We start from the raw sequence: 19528 nt of genomic DNA on the forward strand, positions 1-19528 counted from the left end.
GATTAGAAACTTTCCCAGGATCACACAGCAGGTACATGGCACAGTTTGAGTTAGAACATAGTCTGCCAAAGCCGCCCTCACCTTGTGCTGGGCAATGTTTTAAGTTGTCCCACATGGTAAATGTAAGTGGGTATGGCCCCAACTCCCATTTCACAGACATACTTTGTACTCAGGGGCTCTGCTGCACGTTCTTGCCCCTCAGCGTAGATGGAGGTGGGAATGAGAAGAGCTGGCAGAGCCTGGAAGCCTGCTGCCCCCAACCTCACTGCAGAAGAGAAGGAAGATGACCTCCATTATCAGAGATACCCCGTGGGTGAGAGTATGTCCTTCAGCCAGAGCCATCCCCTCTACCCACCTTTCTCTCAAAGCTTCATTTACCAGGATGGTCCCCCAGCCTGGGTTTCCTCCATGATGAAACTGCCGGAAGCTCAGAATTGTTGTGAGTTTGCAGGATAACAGGAAATGAATGGAGCTGGACTTCCCCAGGCTCTTCCAGCTTCAGCTCTGATAGGCCCTGGCAGGGGGAGAGGAGGAAGGGAGAAATCTGAGGGTCCTTTGTGGGAGAGTGACCTACTTTTCTCCAGGTGCTCCAACGCAGAACCAGAGCACGTGGATTAAACTGGAGACCACCCAAATGCCTGTCTAGTGCAGAATGGGTCGTGGTGGTAGAGTCTCTTCATGATAACACCTCAATGAGCCACAACTACACACACACATGGAAAAATCTCACAAATAACGCTGAACGAAAAAAAGCCAACACAAAAGAGTAGAGGCTTTGAGAGGCTCTGTTTATATGACCTTCCAAAACAGTCAAACTAATTTGTGCTTTTACAAGTCAGGACAGTTGTTACCGGTTGAGGGGGATGATGACTGGATGGGGTTAGTGAGAGGGGTCAGGGGTGTTGCTGCTGTTCTGTTTCCAGCAAGATATGAAGCATCCGATACCTCTACATCATCACTAAAAATGGTTATCATTTGTCTCAATTGCCTTCTTTTTTATTATAGCCATTCTAATGGAGGTAACGTGGTATCATGGTTTTGATTTGCATTTTCCTAGTGACTAATGATATTGAGCATCTTTCTGTGTGTTTATTGGCCATTTATCTTCTTTGGAGAAATGTCTATTCAAACCCTTTGCCTATTTTTATATTGCGCTATTTTATTTTTATTGTTGAGTTGTAAGAGTTCTTCATATATTGTGGATATAAGTCCTGTATCAGACATGATCTCCACATATTTTCTCCCATTATGTAGGTTTCCTTCTCACTTTCTTGATGGTATAGGTTGCAGAGAAAGGTTTTTAATTTTGATGAAATTCAATTTATCTTCTTTGAGGGGCTCATGTGTACTTTTGTTGTAGTATCTAAGAAACCATTACCTCACCCAAGATCACAAAGATTTACTTCTTTGTTTTCTTCTAAGAGTTTTATAGTTTTAACCCTAACATTTAGAGCTGTGATCCATTTTGAATTAACTTTTGTGTGTGGTGTGAGGAAGACGTCTGATTTCATCTTTTGCATGTGGATATCCAGTGGTCTCAGCATCATTTATTGAAGACTTCTTTCCCTATTGAATTGTCTTGGAACCCTTGTTGAACTATTATCTTTCCTTCCTTACTTTTTCTTCCTTCCTCTCCTCCCTCCCTCCCACTGTTTGTCCCTCCCTCCCTCCTTCTCTTTCTCCTTTCCTTCTTTCCTTTTTTCCTTCCTTCCTTCATTTCTTTCTTTTCATATTGATGGACAATTGTTCTAGCACCATTGTTCAAAAACAATTCTTCCTCCTTGGAATTGCCTTTGCTACTTGTCAAAAAAATTAAATCCTCATATATGTGTACATCTAACTCTGGATTATGTATTCTGTTCCATTGATCAATTTGTCTGTCTTTATGGCAATCTACACTATCTTGATTACAATAACGTTATAAGTCTAAAAATCAGGTAGTGTGAATCCTTGTTCTTTTCTAAAAAGTTTATTTGATATTCTAGGTCCTTTTCATTTCCGTTTAAGTTTTAGGATCAATTTGTCAATCTCTACAAGAAAAGTCTATTAGGATTTTGACTGAGAGTGCATTGGCCATATAGGGAAAACAGGGAGACTTGACATCGTAACAATATTTAGTCTTCTGATTCATTAACATAGTATAGCCCTGCATTTATTTTGGCCTTCCTTGATTTCTCTGAACATTATTTTATAGTTTTCACTGTACAAGTCTTCCATATATTTTGTCATATTTAGCCCTAAATATTTCATTTTTTTATATTATTATAATTGTATTTTTCAGTTTTGATTTCCAGGTGTTGGTTACTAGGTACTCATATAAAATTACAATTAACTTTTTTGTATTTTCATTTTATACCTTACAACCTTGCTAAACTCAGTTATCCGTTCTAGAAACTTTTCTGTAGCTTCAACAGGATTTTTTTTACATGGACTATCGTGTTTATGCCAACAGAGACACTCTAACTTCTTCCTTTCCAATCTGAATGCCTTCTTTCTTTTCTTGCCTTATTTCACTGGCTAACATGTTGAATAGGAGTAGTAAGATTAGATATCCTTGTCTTGTCTATTTCCTAGTCTTAGGGGGAAAAGCAACCAGCCTCTTTCCATCAAGTATGATGTTACGCAGGTTTTTTGTAGATTCCATTTTTCAAGCTGAGAAAGTTCCCTTCTATCTCAGTTTGCTGACAGTTTTGGTTTTTTTTTTTTGCTTGCTTGTTTTTTAATCAGAAGTGAATGTTAGATTTTGTCAAATGGGGTTTTTTTCTTGCATTTATTAAAATGATCATATGGTTTTTCTGCTTTAGTCTGTTAATAGGGTGTATTACATTGTCTGGTTTTTAATGTAAACTCAACCTTTCATTCTTGGGATAAATTCCACTTGGTCATGGTGTATTTTCCTTTATATATATTTGTCGGGTCTGAGTGTTTCAAGCAGGGACGGTTTTGGCAGTGTGGTACCCAAATGGAAAAAAGCCTTGCAGAGTTTTTGCCATGAATGCATCAACACTTTATTCAGCAGAGGCAGAACAGCAGCAGCAGAGACAGAGCTCAGAACCCCGTTAAGCAGAACTTGTGGTTTTTTTTAAACACAATAACAATAGTGTCATGGTGCCAGCACACATGCGCACTAAGAGCAACTCACATAAACAAGCTGTTTTCCTTGCAGTCCCACCTGGGCCTGGAGGAGTCAGGGCTGCCGGTCTCCACAGTCTGTAAACACTTCCTGACCCTGGGAGGCCCTGACAGCTGGCCCACACACTCCATCCCTACAGGGTTTGGGGACCGTGCCCTTCCCTGGGACCATGCCATTCCCATAAGGGCCAAACCCTTGGCCCAAAGGCCACAGCAACAATACAAAGCACATAATTCTTTGGGGTCCACCCCATAGTCTGGTTTGGGACAGCTTGCACTTGCTCTATACATTGTCCCTTGCAGGGCTCGGAGTTTCTCCTTCAGCAGCCCATTAAAACATTCCACAATGCCAGCGGCCTGCAGGCGAAATGGGACATGTAATTGCCACACTGTATCTTGCTCTTTCGTGCAATGCTGAACTCGTCTGTAAAATGGGTTCCTCGGTCACTCAAAATGGTGAGCGGCCGCCCCTATGCAGCATTCAGCTGCTCCAGGGCACGTATGGTGTCCTGTTGCGAGGCGGTGGGAGTAGGCCATGCGAATCCAAGACCAGTGGCAGTGGCAACCGCCATAAACAGGTACCGTTTACCTGCTGCTTGGGGAAGAGGCCCCATATAATCCACCTGCCACACTTGTAGTGGGCATAGACCCCACTCAACCTTTCCAGGCTGAATAGGCCAATGCTGCCGGTGGGGGTTATTACTTGCGCACTGGGGATATGGCCCAACAGCCTCCATGGCATCAGCCATGGTTAGAGGTATGCCCCAGCTGTCAATACAGATATGCACATCACCTGCTTCGTGCATGAGCACTAACCAAATAGTCCTAAGCTTGGCCCACTGGCTACTTTGGCCTGGGCCAGTTTCAGACCTCTTCCGACTCTGGCTGTAAACCCACTGCATCCATGCGGAGGGCTGGCCCTAACAGGAGCCATCCGTGTACCATGCCCTGCCAGGGACAGGTGGCTTTCCTTCTCTGTTTGGGCTGGTTGCCTCTACAGGATACTCAAAAAGTGTTTCTTCCTTGTCCACGCTGAAAGCTACCAGGCCCAACAGCTCGTGGAGCTGTTGGAACAGCAGACTGGAGCTAAACGTGGCCCATTGCTCCACATATGCCCCCGACTTGCCCAGTGCAGGGTTTGGGCCACCCCTTCTGGGGTGCCCTAAGCCATGACTGCAGCCAACCCTCGACTGGGCATGTGGACTGCACCTTTACGGGTGCAAGACCTGTGATGGCCTCACAGGCCACTAGGGATGCGTAAATGGCCACTAATTGCTTCCCAATTAGCGAGTACCTCTGCTTAGCACCTTTCCAGAGCTGAGACCAGAAACCCAAGGGCACCTTCCGGGTCCCATGGGTCTGCCACAGACCCCAGCCAAAGCCTTCCTCTTGTACCTGAACTGTCAGCAGGGATGGGAGGGCGGGGTCAGCGACCTGTCTGCCTTCTGGCATAACCTTGGTCTTACCCAACCAGATAACTCCCAAGAGTTTGACAGACAGTCCAGGCCCTTGAACCTTGGCCTCATTGACAGCCCATCCCCAGTCGTTAAGTGCCGCTCTGAGGGCCTTGGCGGCGTCCTCTAGATCTGCAAGAGAATCAGAGGTTAACATCATATCATCAATATAGTGGAACAGCGACACCGCTGGGGTTTGTTTCCATGTGGCCAAGTCCTGGGCCACAACGACATCTGCCTGCTGCAGCCAGGACATGTCCCGCTCACGGATGAACCTGTCACCTCCAGCAGCCTCTTCCCTGCGCACACCTAGCTTGGCAAACGCCACGGGCTCAGTGAGCACGACTCTGAAGAGCCGCGGTCGTGACACGATCCGCTGGTACAGCTCCTGGTCATTGCGTCCACCGGATGCTCCCGCAGAAGTATAGGGCCCGGCAGCCGGGCTCCCCACACTCCCAAGCGCCAGCCACCATTGCCTCCATGTCCAGAGGGACCTTCAAACCCATCTGGATTGCCGTACAACAGGGAGCTATCGGCACCAGCATCCACAAGGGCCAATACTCACTGTATGTTGTGTGTGGGGGGGACCAGTGAACAGTCAGTTCCACATGAGGCCTCCAGTCTCCCAGTTCCAGAGGGCTAGCAACCCCTCATTAGGCTGCTGTTCAATCTGAGTTTGCGTGCCTTCCGGCACCCCAGCAGGGCCTCCTCCCAGAGCCATAGACTGGTCATACTCTATCTGTCTCTTAATCACAGGATGGGCCTGGAGCACGCCTTGGGTGGGGCTCTCGGGTGGCAGAGCATGGTGGGAGGAAAACAGGGAGACTACCTGGCCTTCCAGTGTCCTTTCCAGGGCATGGGCCCGTTGTTCCGGCGCCTCTTCGACCTGTTGTAGCTACTGCATCTGCTGCATTTGGTCACATATGGTGATCTCTTGCTTCTGCAAGACAGAGAGGGACAGCCATGCAACCCGCCCTGCTGGCTCACAGTGGGCCTTGGGTATGTTCATCTCCATGAGGTCTAACACCTTCCGTATAGCCTGTGGGGTGGGCTCCACTGCCTCCCAGTCCTCGTGAGGGGTCCACTCTGTGAGGAACACGGCGACCGGGTACCAAAACGCCATCAGGGGCCACATGCTGGAGTCCTCCCCTGGGGGTTCTGAGGCAGATGGGCAGCTACTCGCGGCATCCTGCCGACTATGCCAAATGTTGGGTCCGAGGGTTTCAAGTAGGGACGGTTTCGGCGGTGAGATACACAGACGGAAGAAAAGCCTTGCAGAGTCTGACATGAATGCAGCCAACACTTTATTCAGCAAAGGCAGAACAGCAGCAGCAGCAGTGCTCAGTTAAACAGCAGCAGCGGTAGCAGCAAAGGCAGAACTCAGAATCCAGCAGCAGAGCAGCACAACGCAGAACACAGCAGCAGAACCCAGAACCCCGTTAAGCAGAACTGGGTTGTTGTTTTTTTAACACAGTAACAATAGTGTCATGGTGCCAGCACGCATGCGCACTAAGAGCAGCTCACATAAACAAGTTGTTTTCCTTGCAGTCCCACCTGGGCCTGGGGGAGTCAGGGCTGCCGGTCTCCAAAGATTTCCTGACCCTGGGAGGCCCTGACAACTGGGCCCCCACAATATTGTTAGATTCTTTGTGTTAACATTTTGTTAAGAATTTTTGCATCTACGTTCATGAGGGATATTAGTCTGCAGTTTTCTTCTCTTGTAATGTCTTTATCTGGCTTTGGCAACAGAATAGTGGTGGCTTACTAGAGTAAGTTGGGAAGCATTTCCTCCACTTAAATTTTCTGGAAGAAACTGGCGTTATAGGCTCAATTGCGTCCTCTAAAAATTCATATGCTGAAGCTCTTACCCCTAGCATCTCAGAATGTGACTAATTTGGAGATATGGCTTTAAAGGCGATTAAGTTAAAATGAGGTCATTAGGGTGAACCCTAATCTAACCTGAACAGTGTGTTTATAAGAAGAGGAAATTGGGGCACCTAAAGAGGCAGGAAGGATGTGAGAGCATAGAGGAAAGACCATGTGAGGGTAGCATGAGAAGGCGGCCATCAGCGAGCCAAGCCTCAATGTGAAACCAATCCTGCTAACACCTTCATTTTGGACTTCCAGCCTCCAGAACTCTGAGAAAATACATTTCTATTGTGTAAGCCACTCATTCGGTGATATTTCGTTATGGCAGCCCTAGCAGACTAATACAGCTGGTATTATTTCTTCCTTAAGGATTTGGTCGAATTCACCAGTGAAGTCACCTAGACCTGGAGTTTATTTTTGAGAAGGTTTTAAACGACATATCCAATTTATTTACTAGATACAGGGCTATTTCCAATTGAGTGAGTTTGTGTCTTTCTAAGAGATTGACCATTGCATCTTAGTTTCTGGTACTGTGAGTCTTACATTCATTTTAATACAGAAAATTACAAATAAAATGAAACCATTAGTTATTCCACTGTCTCAAAATAACCATTACTAATGTTTTGTTGTATATCCTTCCAGATAATTTTTACACATGTGCTCACCCATCTCCCCACCCACTCCCTTTTTTCTACAAAATTGCTATTATCCTTCATAGCCAGGGTTTTGTTTTCTGTTTTCTGTATTGTCAAATCTTTGAAAACATGATTATGGATGGATGGTTAATAATTTGCTCAACTAACCCTCTAACTTAATGGGCTTCTGATTTGGGGGGTGCCTCATAAAAATACCACAGTCAATATCTTTTTCATCTGTCTCTGGGAACAACTCAGGTGTGCATCTTGGTTTACAGTTCCAGAAGTGGAATTACTGGGTCAACCAGTTTATTATTGACTTCTGATATTGAGCACCCTCTGCTTGGTAGGAAGAGGGTGGGGATTGGGAACAGCTGCCCCCAGTTCCCACCTTAGGGGTTTGCCCTCTGCAGACCAGCTCAACCAGCGCAGCCTGTGGGAACGCAAGATAAGAACATGGCAACAGGAGTTGTTTAGAGGCTCACAGGGGTTCCCACCCTGCCGTGGCCTCCTTGGCATAGATATAAGTGGCTCCAGGTTACCTACAGGTTGGAGGCTGTATCTCCGCGTCTGAACTGACTGAGCCTTACTTACCTCGCTCTTCCTCCTTTGGAGTGACATCATTGAGAGACGTATGCAAAAATAGACGCAAAAACTGAAGCCAAGCTTTGTGCACTCAAGTGAGGGCAGAGACGGGCCTTCTCCTCCCACCCCTCTCAGTCCTCAGGGAGCTCCCAGGCTGACCCGGCAAATGCAGCCCATGTCGCATGAGCAACCGCTGGGCTTTGGAGGAAATCAAGTCCTCTGTTCTCCGGATCTCTGGTCTGAGTAAAATGTCAAGGTCCACAAACCAAAACGTGTACAGGTACCTACTGAGAAACGTATAACCAAGTGCGAATCAACACCTTCCCACGAAAGGATGTATGCTTGGATGCAGTGGGGTTTTTCTAGAAATTCCTGGGAAAGAGAAGGGCCTGGATCCTTAGAGAAGAAGTTGGGCAGAGAAAGGATGGAGCTAGAAGAAGGAGTCAGCAGGCCAGCTGGTTTGGTAAAACCCCCAGTAGGAAGGGAACCCCCAGAGGTGCCCCGGAAGGTGCCTCTTCTGTCCCTTGTCAGCAAATCTGGGGGCACCGGCAGAAGGGCTGATGTGAAGGTGGGGGTTATTTGAAGCTTTAATTTCCGAGAGTAACTTTCTCTCCCCCCTCCCGTGTTCCCCTTCCCATCATCCCAGTTTACCTCAAGGCTGGAGAATGGCTCTCGGCTTGGCGACTACCAGATCCTTCACTGAGCACCTACCCTGTACCATACTGTACGACGCCTGACACCTGTCGTCTGCCAGCGCAATCCTCCCTCCGCGAGTCTGCTTATATCCAGTCAACAGCTGAGGACACAGAGGCCAGGGAAGGGGATTATCCAGCCAGGGACACAGAGCCAGGAAGTGGGGGTGCTAGGGTGGGAGCCCCATCAGCGGGACTGTGCATTCTCCAGGGGCTCCCAGGGCTCTAGCCCCCTTTGTTTTTCTCCTGTCCATCTTGCCCACACACATGCCACCCCCCCCCCGACCCATGCACACACAACAGGCACATGGCACCGACTCCCAGGTCACCAGGCTCTCAAACAAGAGGCGACTGTGCCCCCCAGGGTACATCTGGTGATGTCCGGAGGGAGACATTTTTGGTTGTTACAACTTGGCGGGGAGGGGGTTCCTACTGGGTCTAGCGGTGGAGGTCAGGGGTCTGCTCAGCACGGCTCCACCACAGAGGCGTGGGGCCCATGACAGTGTTGCGGGGTGTCTGCTCCTGGTCAGTCAGGCTCACCTTTCCAGATGCGAGATGGGGGCTTCCTGCCAGATGCATGTTACCCCTCCAGCTTTAGCCAGATGTGGGCACCGACACGCTTGCAGATGTGGCGGGAAGTCTTCCGGACACATGGGTAGCCACACGGAGAGCAGACCTGACAAAGATTCTCTCCTCCACTTAACTCTACTCACGCTCCCTTCTACTGTTTTTCAACTAGCCCTCGACGTCTGGGCTTCTGTGCTGGTCTCTGCACTGTCCATGTTTAGGAAGAATCTTGCTAAGTCAGTTCAGCCAGAATCCCCATCCTCGATATCTGGCCACACCCAATATCATCTGATGGGGTTCCTCACCCCCGACCCCAGGTGGTATTTCATCACCCTTGGCTGATCCCTCTTTCAGCCAGCACCCCCTTACCCCTCATGTAATTTTCCATCCATTGACCCCACCCCCACCCCCACCCTGCTCCTTAGCTATAAATTCCCACTTTTCCTTGTATTTGGAATTGAGTTCACTCTCCCGCCCCCACTAGAAGACCCCATTGCAGTGGCCCCTAAACCTATCTCAATAGCCCCCTTTGAATAGTCTGCCTCACTGTGCTTTGATAGTCGTCACTGAATACTTTTTCCTTTAGCATCCTTTTCAGATAGGAATAGGGGGGCCTTTGGACTAATTTCCTTTCAGATGCGTGGGGAGGGGACAACTCCTGGTCACATGCATAAGCCCCCACACTCTGTAGGCCAGAGCACCCTCGGGGTGGGGACCAGGCAGCTTTGGGCAGGGCGGTGGTGATGGTGGTGGGAGGGAGGGAGGAGGCGGAGCCTCCTTTTTCTAGGGCATGTGTCACCTGCCTCCTGCTCAGGGGCACTGCCCTGGCACTACCCTGCCAGTGTAGGTGGCAGTGTGAAGCTGGGGCCTGCTCCCCAGAGCCCTTGGAGCAGATTGCAGACCTTTGGAGCCCTATGTCGCTGGCACCCCAGAACCCAGAACATGGCAGATGGGGCACAGGCAAACCCCAAAGGGTTCAAGAAGAGGGTGCTGGTTAGACACCCCTTTGGGTGGAGGGGCCCAAGTCTCAGTGCCTCTTCTCCTTTGAGGACCTCCAGGTATGTGCCTTCTCCCCTGGGATGGAACCCTCTATGGAGAGGAGCAGAGATGGGAGTGGGGAACTGGCTCCTTAAATCCATTTCTCTAGCAAGGAGAGCTCTGAGTCTCTGAGTGATGGCTGAGAAATATCACTGCATTTTCAGCACTAGAAGGGCCTTAGGGATCATCTAGTCAATCTTCATGAGGCACTTGAGGCCCAGAGAGGCTAAGGGGTTTATCCAAGGTCACACAGCATTTTGGAGGCAGAGCTGGGACTAGAACCCACGGACCCAGGTCTCTTGGCTCTGAGTGCAAGACCCAGCCACCAGGTTGGGCCATGCGACGTCCTAATGCAAATATGGAAGGGAGGTTAATTCTGATCTGTGACAGTGACCTGACCCCATGAGACTGAGCTTCCTGTGTTGGAAGCTGATGCAGGGAGGGGACTCCTGCTCAAGTTGGGGGTGGGGGTGGCGGGAAGGAGGCTTCTGGTGCCTCCAGGAGGTGCAGGGCAGGTGGGAGGTGCTCAGATCTTCCGGGAGGTGCTAATCACAGGGCTGGGGCAGCAGGCACCAGGGCATCAATGCCGTCCCGGGCATCAAAGGATGGCATTGATGGCGCCTGTAATGACAATGAAGCCAAGGAGTGTGCAGCAGGCCCCAAACTGCAGGAAGGTGGAGTAGAGGAGCCAGACTCAGGACCTGGGTTTCTCCCTGTCTCCTATCTAGCCTGGCTACGATGAAGTTCTTCGCCATCGCCATCCTGGCCGGCAGCAGTGAGTAAAGGCTCTGGGGAGACGCCTCCTGCTCCCCCCACCCCCCGCCATCCCCAGCCTTTCTCCCTTGACCTTGGGTGCCCGGGTTCTCCATTCCCTGACCAGCAGCAAGACCTCGGGCCTGCCCTTCGTCTCTCCGGGTCTTCAGTTCCCTGCTCAGCCCCCATCAGGCCTCACTCTCTCTCTGGGGCTGCTTATTCCTCCAGCCACCTGTAAACACGCCACGGGCGGTTGGCATTTACGAGCCTCGAAGGGGCAGGGCTCAGAGCTGAGCAAGCATCGTAAAAGTGGTGATATTTGCTGGGTGGCTGTGTACACAGGAGCTTGTGTTTGTGTGCATGTGGACATGTGGACAGGAGTTGATGAGTTGGTGCGTGGATACACATGCGTCTATGCGTGTGTAGGTGTGTCTGAGCATGTAGTGATGTCTCTGTGTGTAACACACATCAGTAACGTGTAACCATGTTATGGGGGGCTGTGTCTAGAGTGTGTATATGAATATAGAGGTGCGTATATCTGTATGCAGTCTGCGTGGAGCAGTGGTGTGAGTGTAAAAGAAGACGACGGGACAGTCTGGGGACTTCTTACCCAGGCTGGTGACCCCAGGTATATGGACTGGGGACAGCTGAGGCTCCTGACACAGATCTGACCCCCCGTTCCATTTCCAGCTGTTCTGGTGGCCACTGGAAGGTGGACGGAATCTCCGTCCAGCCTGTTACACATCCCTGAACAAGGCCAAGCTTGAAGAAAAGAAATAGAAACAAAATAAGGTTAAATGTGGCCAGACCTGAGAAACTGTTGGTTCAATTCAGGCAAAGTGACCTGTTATTTAGAAAATTACCACTTGAGTTCAGCCCAAATCACTGGTCAGGGACGGAGCCTTGAGCCTGACTAAACAGACTTTGTTTCTTCCACTTGGATTGCAAGTGTGGATGTGGCCTCAGCTTCAGGCCACAGGCTCCATTCGGGGGCTGCGTGTGCATGAGTGTATTTGCGATGTGTGAGAGTGTGTGCATGTGGGTACAAGTGTGCACAGGCGTGTGAGGGGAGCGTGGGTCTGTTTGTGAGTGTGAGGTGTGTGTGTATGAAGTATGAGTGGGTGTGTGTTTGCATTGAGTGTGTGGACAAGTGTGTTGCGTGTGGCGGAGAGTGTGAGGTGGGTGAGAGAGTGTTTATGTCTGTGTTTGTGTTTGTCTGTATGTAAGGTAGGTGTGCGTGTGTGTGTCCACCCTGTGTGTAGACAGGTGAGTTTCTCATGCTTCTCTTGTATGTGACAGCTGATGGTTGGGGGGCCCTGGGGACAGAAGCAGCCCCCCAGAATAGCACCTCCACAGCTAGTGAATAGATGTCGGGTGGGGCGTGGGGACCCTTCAGGCTGGGAGAGCGAGGGGTCCAGGACCTCACCTGGTGATCCCTCCTCAAGGATGTTCTCAGATTGAGGAATTGAGGTCAAAGAGGTTACGCAACCTGCCCCCGGCCTCACGGTGCCAATGGAGAAACCTGTTTACAAATGCAGTGTCTGACTCCCAAGCTGTCAGGCCCACATGTTTTTCTCCAGGACCAAGAAGCCAGCAGAGCTGGGGTGGGAAGCTAACATTCCTGGGGCACCCCCACCCCGGCCCTGTTTCCCCACTCTCTGGGCAGGTGCAGGCCCACAGGACACAGGGTCCTCTCTCTTCCTGCCCTGGGCCCCAGCTTGGACACCAATATGGCTCTAAACCATCCTCTTAAAGTCATCTGTCATTCTCCCTACTCCTTCCCCGTGTCCTCTCTTGTTCTTTATTCTCTATAATGACAAGAATCACAAAGCCAATAGACAGGAAGACTCATGGGGAGGAGGGTTCCCAACATCAGCTCTGTGAGGGCAGGGGCAGGCCTGGCCCAGGGTCCCCACAAGCCGCAGGAGGTGGCAGGCACCATGGAGGGAGGGAGTGTCTGGTTTGTGCTGGGCACTGAGCTGGGCACTGGCCTGGCTGATCCCTGGAGGGCAGGACTGTTGTTCCCATTTTACAGATGGAAAAACAGAGCCCGAGGGAGCTGCAGTTATGAGCCCAGGTCTGTCCTACTCCAAAGTCTGTGCTCTTCCCACTAAGACAGGTTGAGGTGGTGAGTTCCCCGTCACTAGCGATGTGGGACAACCACGTCTCAAGAAGCAAGTAATTGCGGCCTTTGGGGTTCCATTCAGCTTCTACTTTCTGAAGTTCTTGGCTCCTCCCTCTCCTGGTACATTTCCTCTTTCAGGCAGTGGAGCAGGGTTGGGAGTGTGGAGAGAGCAGGGGCAGAACGCTGAGCTGGGCACCGAACCCTGGGCCCAGCTGGAGGAGACCAGGGTGAGGGAGGCAGGCAGGGGCAGCAGTGCCTGGTGGTGGCAGCACAGCTCTGGAGCACACCAACCTGGCATCACGTCTGGGCTCTGCCACTTCCAGGCTATATGATTTTCATCGTTCTGAGCCTTAGTTTGCTCGTCCATAAAATGGGGATAAAGCAGCTCTCCTGCTTATGTGTGAGGCGGCCTCACCTAGGTGAGGACCTAAGTACCGGGCTCGGTGTTGACTCACCGAGGCCAGGAGCCCAGCAGACAGGGAACCTGGGGAGGGGCGCCTGTATCACTGGGGTGGGCTGGCTTCCAGGTACCAGGAGGCTGATTTTACTGGTACAGGAAGGGTTTACACTATTGCTGTCTGTGAGACACTGACAGAGGGAAAGTTGTGTGTGTGTGTGTTTTCACTGAATGACCAGAGCACCCAGTCATCTCTCGATTAACCTGAGATGCACCAGCCCCAGGACAGTGATTGGGACCCTAAGTCCCCCCTGGGGACAGAGGAGCCAGGATAGGCCAGAAGGGCCCAGGATCAAACCCCTGTGTTCAGAAGATCACATGGCATTTGCAAGGCCCCTTACAGTTTTCCCAGGCACTCGGGCTCTATCTGGGTCCAAATCCTGTCTCCACTGGTTTTCGACAATGTGTTCTTGGGCAAATGACTAAACGCTCTGGGCTTCAGTGTCATCATCTGTAAAACAGGACAGCCATACCACACTAGCACCTCGAAGGGCTGCAGTGAGCACTGGGTGAGTTAATGCACAGAAGGGGCCTGGCACACTGCCTGGCACAAAGCAGTCCTCGGCAAACAGTAACTATTATTATTTTCTCAGGGCCGTAAGGCTTAACGTTAGGATGTGGGTAACGCACCATACTCGGCGCCTTGCGGGCTGTTTCCTTCCTCCTGCTCTGCCTGCCTGCCCACCCCCCTTCCCCTGCCCTGGGGTGTTGGGGGAACAGCCAGTCAGACAGGGCAGAGAGCTCACGGCATGCTCTCGGTTTTCCTGCAGTCCTGCCTCTGGCCCACAGCAGCCTGTTCAACCTGAAGTCCATGGCGGAAGCCATCACGGGAAGAAACGCCATCTTGTCCTTTGTGGGCTACGGCTGCTACTGCGGGCTGGGGGGGCGCGGCCGGCCCATGGATGAAGTGGACTGGTAGGTTCCGAAATGCCTGGCCTTCTGTCAAGACCGGGCGGGGGCAGCAAAGGTCAGACTGATCTCCATCTCTGAGAGGTGGGAGAGGGCCCTTTCCCCAAAGGATGAGGCTTATTTGATGAGTTAGTGATGACAACCACGAGACTGACCCATTGACCTCTCCAACCATCTTGGACACTTTCTATTGTCCATCTCCAAGTTCTTGGGCTTGGAGGCATCTGAACTCCCACTCTTGCCAGGAAGGCACCTTTGACCTGCCCCAGAACACAGGCGGGCAACAGTCACACAGCTCACCCTTGACAAAGGCAAGGGCTGTGACCCCTGCCCCCATCAGACTGGAGGCTCTGGAGGGCAGGGCCATGTGTGCTTCCTCCAGCAAACTGGGAGTTCCCAGATGCCATGGCTTATCTTGTGTTCCTATCTCCCCCAAAGCAGCCAGCACCAAGTCTGGTAGCTCTGGAAGCTTAATAAATGCATGTGGACTAATTGTCTTCCCTGTACCAGAGGGGATGGGGACAGTCACACCACATTTGCTTTCTGTCCCTATCCTCAATCCCCACTCAACCCTTCAGACCTTTGTCACTCCCTGGCCACATCATGCACAGTCAGGTATGGCCTCTGCACATAGTCAGTCTCCTCCAACACTGACTTAGCCTTTAACCCTCCCTCCTACCCTGACCACACTGCTGGACCGCATGGCCGCTTCTGCAGCTGCAACCAGGGCTTCAAGGGGGAGAGCTGGGGCCCTGGGCATAGGACAAAGAGGCAGGATCGTGGACAAGAACCTGTGTGGGGCACAGTCTAGCTCTTCCTGGCTGCGTGACCTCAGGCAAGTAGCTGCCCCTCTCTGGGCCTCAGTCTACAGTTCTGACCAGCGAGGAAATGGAAGAGATGGGCCAAGCCTGGCGATGCGGGCCTGCTCTCTTCTACCTGCCCCTAGGTGCTGCCATGCCCATGACTGCTGCTACCAGAAGCTTTTTGATCAGGACTGCCACACCTACGTGGACCACTATGAATACACCATCGAGAATAACACAACGATTGTCTGCAGTGAGTCCCTCCCCCAACCTCCTCCCCCAGGAGAAGGGTGTGGACTGCCAGCTCCCCCAGCCTGTGCTGGGGTCCTGTGCAGGCTTGCCAGATGAAATACAGAACGCCCTGTTAAATTCAAATTTCAGATAAACAACAAAAACATGTTTTCATGTAAGCACATCCTAAATACTGCATGGGATATACTTACACTAAAAATTAAATGTTAGCCTAAAATCAATTAGTATAGAATTAAGAATTAGCATAAATATGTCCCATGGAAGATTTGGGACATACTTACACTAAAAATATTTATTGTTTGTCTGAAATTCAAATTAACCAGGCCTCTCTTTTTATTTGCTGTTTGTCTGTTAATCTAACAACTCTCGCTGTGATTCTAGCACATCTCCCTGATATGTTTTGGTCCCCAAGTCCGAATTGGCCCCCTGGTTCTCTAGTCCTGGAGACTCTGAAGCGTTGGAGAGCTTACGGAGTGATTCTGATTCAGTGGGACCGGGTGGGGCCTGGGTCATCAGGTGACTGTGAGACTTTGTGACATGCTGGCCTGGGAGTTGGGAGACCTGGGTTTAAACCCGGGTTCTGTCAGCATCTCCTTGCTGTGTAACCCTGGGCAGGGTCCTTCCCTACCTGGCCTCTGTCTCCCCACAGCTCATGGAAGGGTTTGGAATCAGAGCAGGCCTGTTGCCTTCCAGTCTGTCACTGGGACCCCAACAGAAGATGGCCCCATCCCAGGACCCTCTGTTTCCAGGATTCAAGCCAATGGAGCCAGGCCTGGCAGAGTTCCCTCTTTTACAGTGGGCTTTCCATGGCCATTCCTCACCCGAGGGGTTTGGCATCCAAGCTAATGGCCAAGGTGTCCCTGTCCTGCCTCTCCTTTGTGTCCCTCCCCAGGGCAGCAGGTGCCCCTGGCCCAGTACGGTGGGCAGCATGGGTTCCCTTTGTCTCCTGTCTTAACCAAGCTCTGATCCCTCACTAAAGGCCCACCAGCAATTCCAGCTTTGCAAAGAAACTCAAGTCTCCTATTCTCTGGGAAAGAGTCTGGAGGGATCTGGGCACATCTGGGGCTCTTGGGAGCTTGGGGCCCTGTAGTCCTCATATTCTGCTGTTCAAACATGGGGTGGAAGTGCTGGCTTGAGAGAGAAGGTGTGTCCCCATTAAAAACCCAAGCAATGGTTTTCACGGTGGCTTCTGGGAATTCCTGCGGGCATGGGGTCAGCTGCTGTGAGAGGTGATGGGGGTGTCCTTGAGCGGGCCATCTGGCTCTTTAATGTATGTTACAACTTAGAGGCTTCTCTTTCAGCTGTTTGCTGTATCAGCTTTCTGCAAAGAATCTCATTTAAGAGAAAGGATTGTGCTGACGTGTAACTTGGGCAGGGGCCTTCCCTACCTAGCCTCAGTCTCCCCATGGCTCATGGAAGGGTTTGGATCGGAGCAGACCTGTCATCGGGACCCCACCAGAAAGTCTGAAATGTTTGCAAACCATTGGCTAGTGGGTGGTTCTCAAAGGGTGTTCCCCAACCTGCACCATCAGCACCACCTACACACTTTTTAGAAATGCAAGTTATCAGGCCTCATCCTGACCAACTGCTCTTGGAGCTCGAGGGGTGGGGTTAGGCAGTCTGTTCTAACAAGCCTTCCAGCAGGTTCTAATGCACAGCTAAGGCTGAGAACGATGGGGTAAATGCTTTCTGGAGGCTAATATTAATAACACAGCAAAGTAGCAGTTACCACGTATTAAGCATTTGCTCTGGGGGAGGCAGTAAGCTAAGCTCTTTACAAGTGTGCTTTTCACTGGATCCTTACAACGAACTCCCTCAAGAGTGTGTGTTCTGCGGTTCTGTGATTGGACAGAGGAGGCCTGGGATGGCAGAAAGCAACCGGCCTCGGGGTGGGGAGTCCCTGACACCTGAGCTTCTGTCCTAGCTCTGCCTTGGGTTTGCTGGCTTAGGTAAACCCATCCCCCTCTCTGAGCCTCAGTTTCCCCAACGATGCAATGACATATTGGACTTGAGTGGTTCTCCAATGTTAGCATGCACCAGAGCCATGTGGAGGGCTGTTAACACAGGCCGCTGGGCCCAACGCAGAGCTTCTGAGCCCGCAGGCCTGGGGGACGCTACCAGGGTGCTGGTGCGGCCCGACCTGGGACCACATTCTGAGGACCTCTGAGCCCTCAGAGTCCATGCACTGCACTCCCCTCCACAGGAGATCTCAACGAGACGGACTGTGACCGGCAGACCTGCGAGTGTGACAAGAGCGTGGTTCTGTGCTTGCAGAGCCACACCTACAATGAGACGCATCGCAACTACCTCAATATATACTGTCAGGGCGTCACACCCAACTGCAGCATCTACGAGCAGCCCCACATCCATGAGCAGCCCCAGGAGAACACGACCTGCAGGCTCACCACCCTGGCACCCCCTGCACCCCCCTAGCGCCCTCTGGGGTCTGACAGAGAAGCGAGGTAGAACTTCCTGCTCTGGGGACCAGATGCGTGGAGCAGGTGGAGGTGGGGGCAGATGGGCAGCCCTGGGCCTGGGCCCTGACTGTGGCCACCTGTCTCCTCCAGGCCAGCACTAGGTATATCTAAGTCCTGCTGCTGGTCCTGGATTGGCAGGGAGTATGTAGATTGTTGGGATGTCTCCTGAGTGCGGAAGGTGAGGCCTGCGAGAGAGCCCTCAGGCCCCCAGGTCCCTGGCAGGGTCCAGCCCTCCCGCCTCTCCCCCTGCTCCTCCCCTCATGCAGCAGCCAGGCCAGTGGGTGGAAGGATCCCAGACCCCACTCTCCCTGGGCAGAGGGAGGTCAGTCTGCAGCCCATGCCAGGAGTTTTCTCAATGAGGAGGAGCCTGAGGGCTGAGACCCACCTCAGTGAAAAGGCAGGAAGTGAGGGCAGGCACGAGGCTGTGTGGAAGGTTCAGGAATGCAGTAGAGAGGGAAGGGAGGGCAGAAGGTGGGGAGAGGTGAGGCCAGGTGAGGGGCAGAAGACCAGAGTGGTCTCGGCAGGAGAAGCAGGGTAGAGAGGCCTTGGGGCTGCAGGGCCCCTCGAGCCCGGCTTTCCAGTGATGCCTGTGGGATTGTGGGAGGGGCAGAGCCGGGTCGGGCCTCAGCAGGGCACCTTCCCTGTCCTCCCATGCCTTACCTCTTGACCTCAGGGTCGCCGGCCTCCAAGTAGCCAGTGCCCCGCCTTAACCCCGCCTTCTGCCTTCGTTCAATGTCAACCCTGAGCACCCACTGACACAGCGCTGCAACCTGCCTGGACACTGAGAATAGCCACCAGGAAGTTCGACCCGACCTGGTAGTGCCCCCAAGGACTACTGTCACTGGTGGACGGATAGCCAAGAAGGGTGAAGATACGGAGAGGCGTGCGGGTGAGGAGTGAACATCTATGAAAAAGATGACAGGACTGGATAGAAGCCTTGCCAACCTGCAGCTTCTAGAACACCAGCTTTCAGGACTGAGGGTGAAGCTGTCATTGGAGTCAGCTGTCACTCTGTGGGAAGAGGCCCTTCCACTCCTGGCCATGGTATGATGGCTGTGGTCCCCATGTGCCCTGACCAACCTGCCCCAACTACCTTCTCTTCACCATCCTGGACTGCTCTCATCATCTCTGAGCCAAAGCCCCCACCAAGCAGGAGCCAGGACTGTGTGCCTGGAGCGCCCCCCTGGAGGTAGGGACTGCAGAGGCCTAGGCCCCGTAGCTGTGGGAGCCCAGTTTGTATCCTGCACATGTGCACACACCCTCCCCTGAAAGCTTGGACCAGCGTTTGGAATGAGATTCTGCTGTGAAGGATCTGCCTGCCCCCCACCTCACCCCAGACTGTCCCGGATGCTGCAACCCTTAGAGACACCCCCACAGAACACGGCATGCCCTCCTCAAACTAATAAAGGCCTCCTGTCCCAACCCCCTACTGCTGGTCCTCCCTGGCATATTACTCACTGGGCAGGCATCAGGACAGGGCACACTGACTCTCTCTGGGGTCAGCAGCTCTGGGGAAAGCGGGTTCCCTGCCACCCAGCAGCTGGCATGGCAGAGAGGCAAATGTTGGGAAGGTTGGAGATGGTGCCGAGGCCACAGGCAGCATGGTCCCGTGGTCAGACAATTGTTGAGGACTAGCCCTAGGCTGGGGCACCCTTCCCCCCACCCATCACCCCCAAAGGAATTTAAAAAGCTCCTGCTTCAGCAAAAGTTAACAAAGCTTCTTGACAAGAGACTGGGAAAAGATAAGTTAGGTAGCTTGTTAGGAAAGAATAAACAAGAC

The 19528-nt window shown here is 51.9% G+C and overlaps 1 protein-coding gene across 1 annotated transcript; it reads left to right on the top strand.

The window, feature by feature from the left end:
- Nucleotides 1-9794: 9794 nt before the first annotated feature.
- PLA2G2F (phospholipase A2 group IIF) lies at nucleotides 9795-17704 on the top strand. Its single transcript, XM_019666656.1, has 5 exons — nucleotides 9795-9992; nucleotides 10701-10747; nucleotides 14078-14222; nucleotides 15163-15272; nucleotides 17475-17704. Exons 1-5 carry the CDS (start codon nucleotides 9877-9879, stop codon nucleotides 17702-17704), a joined length of 648 nt encoding a protein of 215 aa, XP_019522201.1. The 5' UTR covers nucleotides 9795-9876.
- The last annotated feature ends 1824 nt before the right edge of the window (nucleotides 17705-19528 follow it).

Source organism: Hipposideros armiger, unplaced genomic scaffold (genome assembly GCF_001890085.2).
Source record: "Hipposideros armiger isolate ML-2016 unplaced genomic scaffold, ASM189008v1 scaffold_477, whole genome shotgun sequence".
NCBI classification, from domain to species: Eukaryota; Metazoa; Chordata; class Mammalia; order Chiroptera; family Hipposideridae; genus Hipposideros; species Hipposideros armiger.

Coding starts and splice junctions, on each gene's coding strand:
- PLA2G2F (XM_019666656.1), top strand. CDS start 9,877: ATGGCAGATGGGGCACAGGCAAACCCCAAAGGGTTCAAGAAGAGGGTG. Junction 9,993..10,700: donor TCTCCTTTGAGGACCTCCAG/GTATGTGCCTTC, acceptor TCTCCTATCTAG/CCTGGCTACGATGAAGTTCT. Junction 15,273..17,474: donor TAACACAACGATTGTCTGCA/GTGAGTCCCTCC, acceptor TCCCCTCCACAG/GAGATCTCAACGAGACGGAC.